Here is a 16378-nt window from a genome sequence, read left to right as displayed (position 1 = left end):
CCTGGCAGGGAGCCTGATGTGGGACTCGATCCCGGGACGGGGATCATGCCCTGAGCCAAAGGCAGACACTCAACCGCTGAGCCACCCAGGCGTCCCTTCTGCTGGCCTTTTATTCAAAATCACCACATCCCAAATGCACCTTTTGCATCCCCATGACTTCTGTCTGCTTTATTTTTCTGTGTAGCACTTCCCACATCAAACTTTTACTTTATCTATTTTGTTTATTGTCTGTCTCATTAGAAATGATAGCTTCATGGGGCAGGGATTTTTGCCTGAAGCTTCTTCAAAAATGACCACACGCACATACAGTTACAGACACAAACGTGTTTCTTGTCTCCTGGTGGGTGCTCTCACTCACTCATGCTTCAATAAGAACACAAGCTTTCTAAAAGCAATGATCAGAAGATCCCCTGAGGGATCTTCTCTCCCTCCCCTCAGTGCCCAGAGTCCAGCCAGGGCAGATTGAAAATCTTTATTATTTTTCTTCTCAAATATAAAATCACTCTCTTTCCTGGCATCTCATTAACCCGAGGTTGAAAATCAAGGATAAGAATCACATTGCTAGAAAGAATAGGCCCTTCCTGCCTCCTGCCCTATCCTGCGCTCTTGTCCCATCCAAGAGAACAAAGGGCAGAAGTCATGACGTTGAGGCTCTCAGGCAGCAGACTGAGGCCTTCCTGATGCTGGGCCCCAAGTGAGTGGGGGCGGAATCCAGGGTGGATTGAGCCCCCCAGGGCTGGACAGGTGGCAGGATCCTAAGGTCCATCAGGGCTTGTCAGTGGGGCGCAGGTTCAGGGATGCTAGGCGTCCCAGGGGCCCACGGCGTGTGTTGGTGGCCAGCCGCTGCTGTGCCAGGAATGACTGGGCATGGGCTGGTGCCCGCTCCTCCCCAGCTCGCTGCTGCAGAGCCATGCCCTGGAGGGAGGAAGGGGGCAGGGTTGGGTTCAGGTGAGCCCATGGCGCACCCCAGGACTCCAGCCACGGTGACACGCACTCACCATATTATACCAGGCACTGATGAGCAGCTTCTCTTCCTGCTCCCGCTGACTTCGACTCTTCTCAAAATCCATCTGCCAAGGAAAGAACAGTCAAGGGCCTGGATATGCTGGGGACAGCGGGAAGTGATGAGGACACCCACCTCTAGGTGCCGGATGCGGACGTCACGCTCCCGGAGCTGTGTCCTCAGGGTGTGAAGTTCTGGGGGCGCCCCTCCGGGTGGCCGTTGTTTGGGTTCCAGGGTCTGTATGACCTAGGGTTTGGGAAAGACACAGATGGGGTGACCTTGGCCTTGTAGGCCCTCGGACGTGTTGGACTATGTTAAGTGTGGTATAAAAGTATGTGATGGGGTGGGGTACAACAGAGGCAGAAGTGGGGGGAAGGGCAGCCCTGGTGGTGCAGCAGTTTAGTGTTGCCTGCAGCCTGGGGTGTGATCCTGGAGACTCGGGATCAAGTCCCACGTCAGGCTCCCTGCATGCAGCCTGCTTCTCCCTCTGCCTGTGTCTCTGCCTCTCTCTGTGTGTCTCTCATGAATAAATAAATAAAATCTTTAAAAAAAGAAAAAAACAAAAAGAAGTGGGGGGAAAACAGGGGCATGCCGGTGGGAGGCACGAGTCACCGGGAGGCAGCAGCCTCAGCAGGAGGCCTGCGGAGCACCCAGTGTTCTCACCGTGCGCGCCTTGTCCACATAGCGGCGGTACCGCTCTTCCATGGCCCGCAAGTCCGCATCCTTCTTCTGCAGGCTGTGCTGCAGCTCCTCGATACGCCGGGCGGCTGGGGGAACGAAGGGACCCCTCAGCTTCCCGCCAAGCTTGGGGCCCTTCCTCCCTGCCCAGCTGCTGCGTCCCACTCACTGCCGCTGTCAGCGGGCGGCTCCAGCTCCTCAATGTACTCTCGCTTCCGCTGCAGCTCCAGATCTGCTTCATGCAGCTTCTGCCTGTGGACAGAGGATGGGCAGCAGCGGGCTGACTCTGCGCCCATCTCCCTCCCTCCCACTGGTGGTCATCCCTGGTCATCTCGGCCAACGTGCGCCTGCCCAGCTGCAGAGACCTCTGTGTGCCCGCCCCCTCCACGGCACAGAAGCTGTATGCCTTGGTCCCACCATCTCCTTAGGCATCGGAGCCACAACCTGCCACGCCCTTCGTCAGCTGGCTCCTTGCCTAGTGCCCCCCCACCGCCCCCCGTGTGTGCACTTCTCTCCATTCCACAGCCCACACACTGGTACCATCACCCCCTGCCAGCCCCTTCTACACTCAATCTCAGCTCCTTTGTCCAGCCAGCAGCCAGAGATCTTTCTAGCATACAAACCCCTTATAACAAAAAGAAACACAAGGTGAAACTTTAGTTCTGCCACCTGCAGCAAAACCCCAAAGATCTGAGGACACTCCCTGGAGGTGAGATCATTACCATGCAGTGGGTATGGAACATGGTATAACACCTAACTGTGAAGCGTGGGCTAGGTCTGCTAAGGTTATAGAGGCATGTGCCCTCTGAAGCCACCAATTCCACTTTGGTGACTTATCCGCACATAAGCAAAATGATGTATATATAAGCTTTTACTTTGTTGCACTCTTTGAAATTGCAAATACCTAGAGAGAATGACTTAAATACATTATGATATTCACAAAGGGTCAGCCCTTCTGGACCGGAATTTTACAGGAGGATTAAGGCCCTGATATTTCCATATATCCATCCTCTCTAAGGAAATAACTTTTTCTGCACTCTGGGATAGTCATGGCTACACTCCATCCTTAGTGGAAATGAGGAGAGTCAAACAAGTCGTGTTCTGTAAGGGCCACTTTCCCTGTAAAACCCCAGTTGACAAAAGCCACTGTACTTATAAAAAATATAACTATTCATATGGCAAAATTTCCCAGCCATCTTTTATTTATTTTTTTAAGATTTTTATTTATTTATTCATGAGAGATATATATAAAGAGAAGCAGAGACACAAGCAGAGGGAGAAGCAGGCTCCATGCAGGGAGCCCGACATGGGACTCGATCCCGGGACTCCAGGATCATGCCCTGGGCCGAAGGCAGGCGCTAAACCACTGAGCCACCCAGGGATCCCCTCCAGCCATCTTTTAAAGATTTTATTTATTTATTAGAGTGAGAGCGAGCATGAGTGGGGTAGAGGCGGAGGGAGAAACAGACTCCCCTCTGAGCAGGGAGCCGAATGCCAAACGCCAGATTAGATCCCGCTCTGGGATCATGGCCTGAGCTGAAGGCAGATGCTTATCCAACTGAGCCACCCAGGCACCCCCCTAACCATCTTCTTAAGTAGGAGAAGCAAAGTACAGACTAACACATATTATGCTACCTTTCATGTAAATAAGGACTCAGAAGAAAAATTTATATTCATTTGCATTTGCTTAAAAAAGTTTGTAAGGGGAACCCTGGGTGGCGCAGCGGTTTACCGCCTGCCTTTGGCCCAGGGCACGATCCTGGAGACCCGGGATCAAATCCCACGTTGGGCTCCCGGTGCGTGGAGCCTGCTTCTCCCTCTGCCTATGTCTCTGCCTCTCTCTCTCTCTCTGTGTGTGACCATCATAAATAAATAAAAATCTAAAAAATTAAAAAAAAAACTTTGTAAGGATTTTTTTCTTTTTTTTTTTAGAGATTTTATTTATTTATTCATGAGAGACACAGAGAGGCAGGGACACAGGCAGAGGGAGAAGCAGGCTCCCTGCAGGAAGCCTGATGCGGAATCCGATCCCAGCACCCTGGGATCACGACCTGAGCTGAAGGCAAATGCTCAAACACTGTGCTACCCAGGCGCCCCATGTAAGGATTTTTATAATAATATGAATAGGGATGGGGTGGAAACTGAGCCAATGGGGGGGACTAAGAGGTGTACCCCTTCTCTATGTATTGATTAGTATATATTTTGTTTTTTAAACTATAAATAGCGCAGCTATTTAAAATAGCTTCTGGGATGCCTGGGTGGCTCAGTGGTTGAGCACCTGCCTTTGGCTCAGGGCGTGATCCTGGAGTCCCGGGATCGAGTCCCACGTCGGGCTCCCTGCATGGAGCCTGCTTCTCCCTCTGCCTGTGTCTCTGCCTCTCTCTCTGTGTGTGTCTCTCGTGAATAAATAAATAAAATCCTGGGATGCCTGGCTGGCTCAGCGGATAAGCACCTGCCTTTGGCCCAAGGCGTGATCCTGGAGACCTGGGATCTGAGTTCTACATCGGGATCTCTGCATGGAGCCTGCTTCTCTCTCTGCCTATGTCTCTGCCTTTCTCTGTGTCTTTCATGAATAAATAAATAAAATCTTAAAAAAAAAATTAGGGGATCCCTGGGTGGCTGCTCAGTGGTTTAGCGCCTGCCTTTGGCCCAGGGTGTGATCCTGGAGTGTAGGGATCGAGTCCCACATCAGGCTCCTTGCATAGAGCCTGCTTCTCCCTCTGCCAGTGTCTCTGCCTCTCTCTCTCTCTCTCTCTGGGTCTCTCATGAATAAATAAATAAAATATTTTTAAAATTTTTAAAATAAAATCTTGAAAAAAAAAAGTAGAGTAAAAGGTGACTGTCACTTTGTCACAGTACCTTACTGAAATCCCTCCATGGCTCCCCATGGTTCCCCCCAAACAGTTCATACTCCTTCCCTTGGCCCATAAGATCCCATAAGATCTGAGCCTTCTAGGTTCTGGCTAACTGGTTCTTCTCATAAATAAATCCGCAGACAGCAAATATCCCCCACACCTGTGCCGCAGCCTTTCCCCTCCCCACCCCCAGGTGTGCCCTCCTCTGAGACTCACAGATGTTCCTCTAGCTTCCTCTTCAGCAGGGCGGACTGGGAGAGAAAACAGGCACTGGGTGAATGGGGATCCAGAGGTTCCCAACTCCTTCCCGGGGTGAGGGTAGGGGGCGGTGCCACCCTGGGCCGCGCCGTACTTACAATGGACTGCAGGGGGCATCGAGCAGCAGGGGGGAGAGAGAGAAGGGTTACGGGGGGAGGGGCACGAGGGAGGGCCAGGCAGGGAGGAGGTGGGCACTCACATCCTCAGCCTTGCCCCCCTGCTCTTGCAAGGCTTTCTGCAAGTCCTCCACCTGGGCCCGCAGCTCCAACAGCTGCTGCTGGTTCAGCCTGCAGGAGTGCGGGGCCACTCAGTGCCCGCGCCCGCCCTCTGCACCCGCATCTCACGCCCCCTCCACGCGCCCGCTCGGGGGGGCCCCCTCCGCCGGGTGGGTCCTCACCGCAGCTGCGTCTCCAGCCCGTGGCGCGCGCGGTTGGCCTCCTCCAGGTGGCGCTGCAGCTCCTCCTGCCGCTCCCGGTAGGCCGCCTCCTGCTGGCACAGCTGCTTGTTCTCCAGCTGAAGCCGCAGGAGCGTCTCCCTGCCGATCGGGGCCGAGAGCAGGGCTGGAGACCGGTCCCCCTGCAGGCCTGCCCGGGCTCTGGCAGGGAGACTGGGCGGACGGGCCTGCAGAGGGACAGCGCCCCGGGGAAGGGCCTGGCCGGACCCTGGAGCGGGCTTGGAGTCCTGGGGACCCAGCGCAGGGGGACCCAAAATGGGCGGGGCCTTGAGCTGGGCTAAGGGCGGCGCCAGGCAAGGGCGGGGCTACGGGAGCGGCTGCCAGAAGGCCTGACTGCAGGAGAGCAAGACGCAGAACTGGGAAGACCTGGGCTGGGAGAGTTCATCTGGGCAAGACACGGGGCACTGAACCCAGCAGGGGCTACACGGAGGGCAGGGCTACGCCCTGGGGGGCAGAGTCCGATGTGAGCGGGGCTGGGGGTAGGATTTTTGCTCGGTGAGAGGAGCCGGATGGGTTGAACCCAATTAGTGCACTGAGGATGGATCCTGGAGGAGGCAAGCAACCAACAAGAGCTAGAGCCCTGGGCAGGTAAGGGCAGAATCAGGAGTGCATGGGCCTAGGACCCAGGCTAGGAACTGGGAGCCCAACACAACAGGCCAGCCTAGCAGGAGGTGCCTGCACTGGGAGCAGGGCTGAGGATGGGCTCTGGGTGCGGCTACAGCTCTCTCTGAGCGACCCCAGGATACCTCAGCTCCGCAGGTAGGATCTCTGCTGCTAAGTTTTCCACAGCTGGTGAGGTGGGATCCAGTGAGGGGTCTGGAGAAGGTAAGAAATGTCTTCAGGTTGTTGCACAGCTCCTGCCCCCATCGCTAGGGTTCTCTTTCTAAGAATCATCTTTGGGGACTTTGGTATTCTGGGAGGTCAGCCCCTGCCTTCTGTTAGCCCTTGTCACCTCTTTCCATTCTAGCCTGTCTCCAAGGTCACCTGGCTCTGCCCCCACGCTAGACAAGCCCTGGGACACTGCCCTAATAATACCTTAGGCCACCCCAGCCCCAGGCCCTTGGGCCAATAGGCCTCCAACTCACCAGCCTGGGTCAGCCCCCGAGGCTGCAGCTGGGCACAGCGCAGTTCCTCATTGGCCTCCCGCAAGGAGTCCCTCTCCGCCAGCAGCCGCTGGAGGGATGGGGTGCAAGACACCATGTGAGGCACAGTTGTCCTCCTAGAGACTGGGCTGAGCTGGGACGGACAGGATGGGGCTTGGATGCAGGACTTCAGTCTCACCTCCTTCTCCTTTGTCACCAGCTCATACTTCTCCTCCAGGTTTCGACACTCAAATAACCATTTCTCGGCCTTCATGGCCTCCTCCTGCCTCTGGCCCTGTAGTTCCTGAACCTGAACAGAGAGGTATGAGGATGCAGGGTTGGAAAGTGAAGGCGTGGGGCCAGAGAGACCAGACACAAAGAACATGGAGGAGCTGGGCCACCTCAAGGGTGCTACCTATATATAAATGAGGGTGAGAGGGCTCTAGGTGGAAGGGCTAAGCACCATGCTTAAGATGAGGAGGCAGGGTGGGATCCAGTGGCTTAGAGCACCCAGCCCTCTGGACTCTGCCTTGGTCCTTGCCACACCTGTCGTCGCTGAGCCTCAAGCTGAGCACGCAGCGAGCCGGCCCGACGTAGCTCATCCTCCAGCTGCCGAGTGCGCTCGGCATGGCCAGCGTTGCGCTCCTCCAGCTGCCGCACCTGCCGCCTCAGCTCCCGCAGCTCACCCAGCCGGCGCCGGCAGCTGCTCAGCGTGGCCTCCAGCTGCCCAGCACGCTCAGAGGACTGCCTGGGGGAGGAGGCAAGTCAGGAGAGGACACTTGGGTCTGGGATCAGGGTTCAGCTTGGATTTGGGGTCTTCCCTTCCGGGCAGGGGAAGATGTCATGTTACCTGGGGATGTGTGGGTTCAAGGTGGTAGATTGGGAGGGTCAACCAGGGCCTGGTGTTGTTGGGAGGTCATTGAGGGGCATAGAGGGAGTCCTCAGCACCAATGGTTAGTCCAGGGTCATGATCAAGGATGGGGTAAATTGTGGGGATATAGAATGACTGAGGGGTTACAGGGGGAATGATATAATCCAGAGGCTCTAAAGAGCCTCCAAGGACACTTCGAGGTAATAAGGTGGCTATGGAATCAACAAGGGCATGGTGGGGTCACGGGGGGCTTGAGGGCAGAGCACTATGTGATCCTTTAAGGTACAGTAGGGATTCACTAGACACTTTAACATTACAGGGGTACTGTGGGATCACAGGGGTGCCTTTTGAGGTTAAAGAAGTAACAGTGAGGTTTAGGAAATGGGTGCTGTGGAGGCCCACCAAGTGCTTTGGGGCTGCAGGAGTGCTGTGGAGTCATAAGAAGGTATAGTCCTATCATGAAGGGCACAGAGGGGTCATGGGGGGTGGGGGTGGGGTGCAAAATTATTGCATTTTGAGTCCTGGAGGGCACAAGAGGATCCTGGGGCATGATGGCACCTGGGCAGCACTGGAGCAGGGGAGGGGGCTGGTAGCTGGGGTCATGGGGATGCTACAAGGTCTGGGGAATATAATGTGGAATGACAAGGGGGCACTGTGGGCTCCTGGGGGCACCACGGATCCAGGAATCTTGGAGGTGTCCAGAGACATGATGGAATCCAGGAGAGTACAGTGCGATTGAGGATCTTACTGTGGAGTCCAGGAGACACTGTGGGGGTTCCCTGGGCATTTTGGAGTTTTCGAGGTACCATGGCCTCAGAGGGACACTGTGGCAATGAGAGTGCACAGCGGGGACCCAGGGACCAGGTACTCACCGCAGCTCGTCCATCTCATCCTTCAGCGCCTGTGCCTCCTGGGCCAGACTGGTCAGTGCCTGGTTCCGCTGTTGCAGCTCAGAGACCTCTCGCTCCAGCTCAGCACAGTGCAGGCGCTCATCTTCCCTGCCATTCTCCAGCCTGGGGGGGTGGTAGGGAAGAAAGGGGGTGCTTGAGGAGACCGTACCCATGCTAGCCCCCCTGGCTGACTGGCCCCATCCCGAGATGACCGCACCTGAAGTTCTCCTCCTGCAGCTGCTCCAGCTGAGACTGCAGCAGCAACAGCTTCTTGGTGGTGAGGCCGGCGGCACCCTCACCCTCTGGCCGGCCCACCCGCTCCCGCAGCACCGCATTTTCCTGGGCCAGGCTCTGCTTCTCCTCCGCCAGGAGCACCAGCTGCCAGCAGGAGGTGCAGAGGAGCTGGAGTTTGGAGGGGGAATGGGAGTGGGGGCGCTGGGAGGGGGGGGCGCAGCAGCAAGCAATTCTGCACCAGGAGCACCTATGCTCCCTCCCTGCCACCCTCAACCTCACCTGCCGCTCCAGGTCCAGACAGCGCTGCCGCAACTCATCCCCTTCATCAGCCTCCTCACTCAGGAAGTAGTACCTTCGGGACTGATGAGGGGGTGGGGGCAAGGAGATCAGGGAGCCACAGGGAGACTGGGGGGGAGTCTGGCATCTCGAGTGGCAGAGAGGAGGAGCCAAGAAGCCCGAAAGATCTAACAGAGGGCTAGGACCCCAGGGGACAGGCAGAACAGTGATGTGGGAACACCGGGGATCTGGCAAGGGAAGTTGCTAGGACCCTGAGGAATGGAGGTAGTTTATACATTTAAGGACACGTCCCTCCTCCTTAGGCAACCGGGAGAATCAGTAATGCCCCACACCTCTTACCTGGTTATCAAAGTTCCCATACGTTTCTGGTGACAGGGAGTCAGGGGTGTCTTTGGTCATGAGCTGAAGCAGGGTGGGAAGGCACTGAGATGAGCTGTGCCCTCTGAGGGTGGCCATTAAAGCTCCCACGATCTAGCCCAAGGACCTCTCTCCATCCTCCTGTCCCCAAAGGCAGTTCTCCCCAGTCACCCCAGTCTAGAGGCTGCCCTCCTGCCATGTGTCCCGCAGGGAGGCTGGGTCCTTTGAGGATGCTAAATTGTGACTGAGAGCTGGGAAGAGTTGGCAGACACATGAGACAGGGAAATCTGGCCAGCTGAGTTCCAGGAAGAGCCCAGAACTTACCAGGGCAGAGCTGTGCCCAGTTGCCTCTGCTCTGATGTCCCCTCCCCCGAAGCTCCTTGCCACATTGGGCACCCCCACCTACCTCCTGGATGGCTTCCATCACCACATGCTGAACTGATTCCTCCAGCGTCATGATTCTCTGGATGTGTTCTGGGGATCAAGGTGAGGAAGACTGAAATGTGAAGGTAGGGGGTGAGGAGGATTTGCTCAGGATTTCCCCTGGGGACCCCCTGACCCCCATACCCTGCTTTTTCTCGCAGCTGATGGCACAGCCAAGCACCAGCTGAAGCAGCTTGCCAAGCTCTTCTGGGTCCGAAAACTCGCCAATGAGGCTCACATCTGGAAGGTGTTGCTCCAAAATGGGATGCCCCAAGACCTGAAGATGGGGGGTGGGGTGGGATTGGGGGATGTTGGGGCTCATGGACACTCACCTTCTCCCAACCCCATCCCCTAAATCCTGGTATGGTTACTCACATCCTGGGAGTACTCCACCAAGCTCTGTAAGATTGTCTTCAGATTGCTGACCTGGGGAAGGTCAAAGAGTTGTGTCCAGGGTCCCTGGAGCCAAACAGCCCCCACTCTGAATCTGCCTAACCCAGCCTTTTCTCTGCCTCATTTCCCAATCCCTGGTCACATCATCCTGTCCAGCACCATTCTCTATCTTAATGTCTTGTCTCAGGGCAACCTGTCTAGTTGCCTGTCCTTGCCCACATGCCCATATTATTTACAGGTCCCCAGAATTTCAATCACTTCTCATCACCTGCCCTGCCACCCTTCGGCCCTAGCCACCTTCATCTCTCACCTGGATTATGTCAACCTGGTCTCAATTTCCACTCTTACACCCCCATTCCTCTCCAAGCGGCCAGAGGGAGCTTTTTAAAGTCCAAGGCAGTTTGTATCTTTCCTCTTTGCTAAAACCTTCCCTTGACTTTGCACAGCCCCTAAAATAGAATCCATCTCCCTGCCCCAGCCTGCCCTGCTCCTAATGACCTCATCCACCATTCCTGCCCCCTTGTTTTCTGATCTAATCTCCCTGCTTTTCCTTGATACACCAACCTTATTCCCCACTTTGCATTTGCTGTTCCCTGTGCCTGGAATCCTCTCTCCAAATTTCACACAGAGGTCAGCCCATCTGGAGTAACCACCTCCCCTAGTTGCCCTGTCTCGTGGCCCAGCTATTATTGTCTTCATAGAACTTACTGCCATTGGATGTTAGTGTTTATGTGTATGTGTGTGGGGCGGGGGTGTCTGTGTTATCCCTTGCTGCACACCCAGGCCTGCTCCACAGGAGAATGAAAGAACAGAGTTGGCTGGTAACCAGACATCTGTCTCTCTTCCTAGCCAAATCTGTGCATCACCCAGGACATGTGTCTAGCTGACCCATCACCCAGGATATGTCTAGCTTAGCCTTCCCTGATTATCTCTTCACCAAGCTGTCCCCCAGTCATGAGTCCACCTGTCACCTTCAGCCTCCAGTTGCGACCTGGGTCATCTGAGATGCCCTGGAGCCACGCCTCGTTGAACCAGGAAGGGTCTCTGGGGGCGAGAAGGCGGGATGAGCTGCGGGGGGACCCTTTCGGGACCCTCCCCCTCAGCCCCACTCACATCTGGTTCAGCACATAGGCTATGGCGAGGCCACTGCTCAGGTCCTGGGGGCTGGTACAAGGGGATGGGACGTGGAACGTCTGCAACTGCAGAGGGAGAGGAAAGGGCAACGGGCAGTCAGGGCCTGGGAGAACAGAACCATTCCCCCTTTGCAGACTTTCCCGGTCAGCAGGAACCTCACACGGTTGGCGGGGACTGGCCTATCGCTTTCGCACTCCCGCACTCCAGCTCCGCGGGGGAGTGGCCTCTGCTCACCTGGGACTGGAGGGGGCGTGGCCTCACTTCACTCCAGCTCAACAAACCCCGCGCGACCGGGCCAGGGCGGAACCACATGTCACCTGGTCCCCACAGGCCCCACGTGACCAGGCCAGCTCACCTGTGCCCTCGCCCTAAGTGACCCAGCCGCGAAGGGGCGGGGCCTCACCTGTTCTTTCCACGCAGACCTGCCACGTGACGGGGGCGGGTGCTCAGGCCGGAGTCCAACTGCCCTGCAAGCCCACCAACCTTTCCTCCTCCCAGCCCCAGAACAGAGGGATAGATTAAGCCAAGGCCAGGGCTCCCGGGCGAGAAGAGCGGGCGCACACCTGTCCCTGGCCCCGCCCCCGACCTACCCAGGTGAGCAGAGACCCGCATAGCTCGGCCTTGTCCACGCTCATGGCTCCCAATCGGATTCGACCCCGACCGCGGAGCCCCGCCACCGCAGCCACCTCCTGATCCGCCACCAGCGAGCGCCCGCAGCCCCGACCTCCCGCTCGGCCTAGAGCGCCGCCCCGCCCCGCCCCCTAGGCGCAGGCCCCGCCCCGGACACGTGATCGCCCGGCGCCCGATCGGCCTTCCAGTTCCGCCATTTTGGATGCGGGCAGCGTTCGGGCGCCCGCCCTGCCGCTAGGGGTCAGTCTGGGCCAAGCTTGCACATCCCAAGTGTGGACCCGCTACCCCTTGCTCCTTGGCTCTTTTGGGGGTAGCCGAGACCTCACGATTATTCCTCATCTCGTGAGGAGGAGCCATCCCACCCTGTTTTACAGGCTTATTCACGTCCTTCCCCTTCAGCTGGAAGAAATTCGGCTGCCCATCCACCTTCTGATCGGAGCCATAATCTGCGCGGGGAAAGGGCAGGCCCTTACACGTTCTGTGCACTTGGAAGAGACATCCTAAAAGGGTCTCCCCGGTAGAGGTGACTTGGGAGGCTTGACTCAGGAGTAAACAAGAGGGGACGAGCGTGGTCCCAGGTCGAGGGCAGGATGAATCAGCCAGGCTCGGGTCTTGGGTGAGGGACAGACACACTTGCCCAGTACGGACGCAGTACCACTAAGCTTCTCCTGCGCGGTGCCCACTCCGCCCCACTCCCCCCATCCCCCACCCCCCGGCCCAGGGCCGCGACGTCCTCCCGCCTCAGACCCCGGGACCAGGCCGCCGTGCCCCCAAGGCCCACCAGGGGGCGCGCACACTGCTGCAGCGTAGCCTGCGGGGAAGCAATGTGCCCTTTCTGAGACCCCGCCCAGGCTCTGGAGGGGGCTCAAAGGAAAGTGGTAACAATAGTAGTTAATAAATTTGCAGTCCCCATTTATTGAGTGTCTACAGTATGCAGCTTCTGCGCTAAGCGATTGAAATTATATAGAAATCTCCCCACGGAAAAAAAAAAAAAAGAAATCTCCCCACGACTCTGGGTGGCAGGTGCTGTTTTAAATTCCCGGTCGCAAGAGAGGAAACAGAGATTCTAGTTGGCTTTAGGGGAAGGGGTAAAGCCCCGGCCCGCACCCTTTGGCGCCAGAGTACCCCAGCAGCTCCTCTCCCACGAGGCGGGCAAGCTAATGAGCAGTAATTAGAGGTTATTAGCTGTACCTGGAGGGAGGGGCGGGCTCTGCTTTGGGGGTGGGTGTAGATCTGAGGGGAGGGGTGCTGCTCTCCAACCCCGAGTCTGGCTCGGAAGACCCTGCCCCGGAGCGGGTTGAGCGAGATGACAGCAGCCCCCACGCCGCATCGCAGGAGCACAGTCACGCTACCATCAGAAACCCAGTAACAGCCCACTCAGACGCGCAGCCGCACGCACGCGGAGGCCTCCCAGGCTCGGCTACACCCCCACACCCCCTCCCCGCGTTGTTTTCGGCCTCCAACTCCTGGGAGCGGGGTGAGAGGGAGGAGGAGGGAAGGCGACTGGGGCCGGCAGTGCGGGCTTCCGGACTGGGCTGCCTTCCGGCGGGCGTGGGAACAACTGCCGCTGGCTCCCCTTTCCCGCACCCACCGGAGGACAGGGTGCTGCCAATAGGGGGAAATGGGGCCACCCTACCCCCAGGTAAAAGTGGAAAGACGGACCGGAACTTACGGCTGTTACAAGCAGGGGTTGCTGGAATATTTGTGGGAGGGCCTGTTTGCCCAGTGTTGGGGGGACCGTCACATATTTGGGTTGGGATCCCCAATATTTGCAAAAACTGCAGGGATCTTGCTGTGTAGGAAGAATAAGGGAATCCAAATATTTGGAGCATGGACTTAAATTGTTCCAGTGTGATGTTAGGGCTTTCTAGATTAGATGTTCAGTGACCTGAGTCCTCAGATTTAAGGAGAAGTCTGAGTACCTTCAGTTTGGGAGAGGAGCCATAACCCTCCATTTGGGGTGGCAGGGATTCTTATGTTTGTGGAGAAAGGAAGCTTCCATGTTGGTAGGGGAAAGTGGCAATCTGTTAAGGGATGCAGGGAGTCCCACAGGGATCTAGGTACCTTCAATTCGAGGAAAGGGTCACAAGCCCTCATTTGGGGGCAGGAACCCTATAATTGGGGGAAAGATGCAAACCTTAATTTTTTGTGGAGGGAGCTCCAAAGTTTGGGGGATGCTCCTGAGGCCACCATTAGTAGGGACTGAGAGTGTGGGTGAGGGCCAGCAGCCCCCAGCTGGTTTGGAGACCCCACCCCCTCCTGCCTTTTTCCAGGAACAGCTGGGCCCAGCCTGGGTTGTACTGCTGGGAAGCTGGTGACTCAGCCCCTCCCTGCGGCCACAGCTGGACCCCGGCCCGTCCCCTCCGGCCTTCACATCTGGGCAAAGACCCAGTCATGAGGGCTAGGATGGGGACCCTGGGTGCACACAATTGGAGGATGATGCCCTTTCCTCAGGGATGACCACAGCCACAGGGTGGACACCATGCTCCATACCAGGAGGGACTCTGGCAGGCCTTTTGCACTAAAGACACTAATATCCCACTGGGAACTCTTTCATCCTGTCCTCCTCCCCGTGTCTCTGTGTGTGTCTGAGTCCTTGTAAAGTGTGCTCACATTGTAGGTGTGAGATAGTGGGTCTGTGATTGTGGGTGCACAGGCATTGTGTCTGCATCTGCCCGTGTCTTGGGGCCCTGGAAATTTATGCAACAAACTGTGATTTGGCCGTGGGGGGGGGGGGGGTTTCTGATGGCGACTGGGGCACAGTGCTTCTCTATATGCAACCTTGCTGTCTACACCCCTGTGTCACTTTTTGTATGAGAAGTGTGTAACAATCAGTACCTCAATGTGGCTTTAGGTTGTTTTTGTGCGACCATGTCTTTTTTCTCCATGTGGCTTTCCGTGATAGCATGACCCTGACAAGTATGTCCTTGATTTGTTCACATCCCCATGACAATCTTAGTGTCCCTGTGTGTGCCCTTGTGGGTTTGTCTGTGACTCTTTCATGCACCCTATTTGTGATGACCTTCTGTCCCCATCATATGTCTCTGTGACAAGCACGGCTGTGCTGTCCTAGTGTCCCTCCACCCTCCAAGGTTGGAGTCCTGGTGTCCAAGACTTTGTATCTGCGTCTTACTTTGTCTCCATGGTGATGGTGTGGCCTTATCCGGGTACCTACACATACCACCTCTCTGTGTATGGACATGGCCCGGTCTCCATACACAAGGAATGACAAGTGTGCCTGTGAACCATCTGGGGCTCCGGGTGTGTCCGCGTGACCCTGTCCGTGTCTGCTGCGGGGCTGGCTGGACTAGTGAAGGTTTGAGCGAACCTATGGCAGGTGTATCCTGTGTCCGTGTGACACTGTGGGTCATCGCAGAGTCTGTGACCTTGTGTATGGGGTGTCAAAGTCATACCGGACACGGCGCTCCGCCGAGGCGGAGATGTGCGCAGTGGGCACCAGACGCCCCACGTACCACGGCTCTAAGCCGCTGCCGCCCGGAGGGGCCCCTCCCCGCGCTGCGGGGGCGCGTGCGTCGTGCGTGACGTGAGACACGACGGGGGTCGCTGCATGCGTGGAGCCCGACGCGGTCGTGCGTGCGAGCGCGCGGGGGGGATGGGCTAGTGCGTGCGCGTGTGCGTGGGCGGCCGCGGGGGTTGGGCGCGCGGGGGCGCGCAGGGCATAGCCCCGCCCCCTCCCGGGCTTGGAGCGCGGGTGAAACCCGGGAGGGGGCCGCCGTTAACCCCTTCCTGCCCGACCTGAAACTTGCGGCCCCTCGATGGAGCGCGCGGGGGCTTCCCCGGGGCGCGGGGGCCGTCCCTGCCGAGAGAGGAACTCCCCCGCGCCGCGTGGAGCCGAGAGACCCCCCAGTTACCATAGGAACCGGAGCTTCCCGCGCGGCCTGACGCGTGCTTCCCCCCAGCACTGGGTCCTTCGGCTCCCTGGTCCTCCGGCAGTGCGCTTCCCGCTCCCGGCCTCTGGGGCGGGGGGCTGGGGTCAGCGAGGCTGGAGCACGCGTGACTCAGGCCAGCGCGGGGGTCCCTCGGCCGCAGCCGACCTTGCTCCCCCTTCTCCGCCCCCGTGACTCACCGTTCGCGGCTTTCCCCGAGTGTGAGTCAGGCCCCTGGGGAGGGGGCTGCGGACTCTGAGACCCCCCCTCCGGGCAAGGGGGGGCTGAGAACCAAGTTCTAGGGACCTCCCGGTCCGGTGGGGAGGGGCGCCCCTTCCGGGGGCTGCCGGTGCCTTCCCTTAGCCAGCCCTCGCTGGTGTTTCCCCCCCACCCCAGAACTGGCAGGGCCTCCCCGCCACAGCCCGGGCCTCCGGGAACCCAGCTCCCGCCCCTCCCCCCCAGCCCACAGGAAGTTTTGGCAGAGCCCATCGTGGCGATGAAACGGTTAAAGCCGTTTTCTTATTCATTTCAAACAGGGGCCCCTTTTGACTCAGAGCGAGCTGGGCGCCCCCTTGAGCCAGGCCTCATGGGGGCCTGGGTTTACACTCCACCCTACATGTACCATTTTTAGAGAAGGGAAGGAAGGCGGTTGGTGAGCGGGCTGAGGGTCTTGGGTAGCATTCAGAGCTGAGTTCAAATCCTGCCTCTGCCCTCACTGCTGTCTCGGTCTCAGTTTCCCCATCTGAATATAGGGGATAATTATACCCGGCCCATTGTGTTGTTGTGGGAATTAGGTGAATAATAGAGGGGACGCTTTGCATCCTGAGCTGGGCACAGGAGTAGGAGGAGGCCTGGCAGGCAGAAGGACCCAGGTTCCTCCTGTCTCTCAGGCCTGAGTGTCAAGGTGCCCAGCAGAAGCCAGTCCTTGCGGG

The 16378-nt window shown here is 57.6% G+C and overlaps 1 protein-coding gene across 7 annotated transcripts; it reads right to left on the bottom strand.

Annotated features, from left to right (window-relative positions):
• Positions 1-201: 201 nt before the first annotated feature.
• Positions 202-15868, bottom strand: HOOK2 (hook microtubule tethering protein 2). Of its 7 annotated transcripts, none has more exons than XM_038567145.1 (23): positions 15647-15868; positions 10909-10994; positions 10760-10839; positions 9778-9828; positions 9547-9679; positions 9386-9453; positions 8962-9024; positions 8605-8685; positions 8309-8493; positions 8074-8214; positions 6877-7078; positions 6530-6640; positions 6334-6421; positions 5995-6064; positions 5192-5329; positions 4994-5081; positions 4893-4898; positions 4753-4787; positions 1851-1933; positions 1667-1770; positions 1139-1249; positions 999-1070; positions 202-915 (listed from the first exon to the last, which is right to left on the bottom strand). In XM_038567145.1, exons 6-23 carry the CDS (start codon positions 9434-9436, stop codon positions 766-768), a joined length of 1779 nt encoding a protein of 592 aa, XP_038423073.1. In that variant the 5' UTR covers positions 9437-9453; positions 9547-9679; positions 9778-9828; positions 10760-10839; positions 10909-10994; positions 15647-15868; the 3' UTR covers positions 202-765. The 7 variants fall into 7 exon arrangements, with proteins under 7 accessions (XP_038423073.1, XP_038423075.1, XP_038423069.1 ...); XM_038567147.1 differs by lacking the exon at positions 15647-15868 and adding an exon at positions 14973-15060; XM_038567141.1 differs by lacking the exon at positions 15647-15868 and adding an exon at positions 11520-11678 and having other exon boundaries at positions 10767-10839.
• Between the last annotated feature and the right edge of the window lie 510 nt (positions 15869-16378).

Source organism: Canis lupus, chromosome 20 (assembly GCF_011100685.1).
Source record: "Canis lupus familiaris isolate Mischka breed German Shepherd chromosome 20, alternate assembly UU_Cfam_GSD_1.0, whole genome shotgun sequence".
Taxonomy (NCBI): Eukaryota; Metazoa; Chordata; class Mammalia; order Carnivora; family Canidae; genus Canis; species Canis lupus.
Note: the sequence above shows the minus strand (reverse complement) of the source record. Positions and strands in the feature narration are given on the sequence as shown.

Bases quoted from the DNA above. Each gene is read 5' to 3' on its own strand.
- HOOK2 (XM_038567141.1), bottom strand. From the start codon at position 11,564: ATGAGCGTGGACAAGGCCGAGCTATGCGGGTCTCTGCTCACCTGG. The intron at 7,079-8,073 runs GTGAGTACCTGG...CTCCTCCCCCAG, and splicing joins GATGAGATGGACGAGCTGCG to GCAGTCCTCTGAGCGTGCTG. The intron at 1,250-1,666 runs GTGAGAACACTG...CCCAAACCCTAG, and splicing joins ATGTGGACAAGGCGCGCACG to GTCATACAGACCCTGGAACC.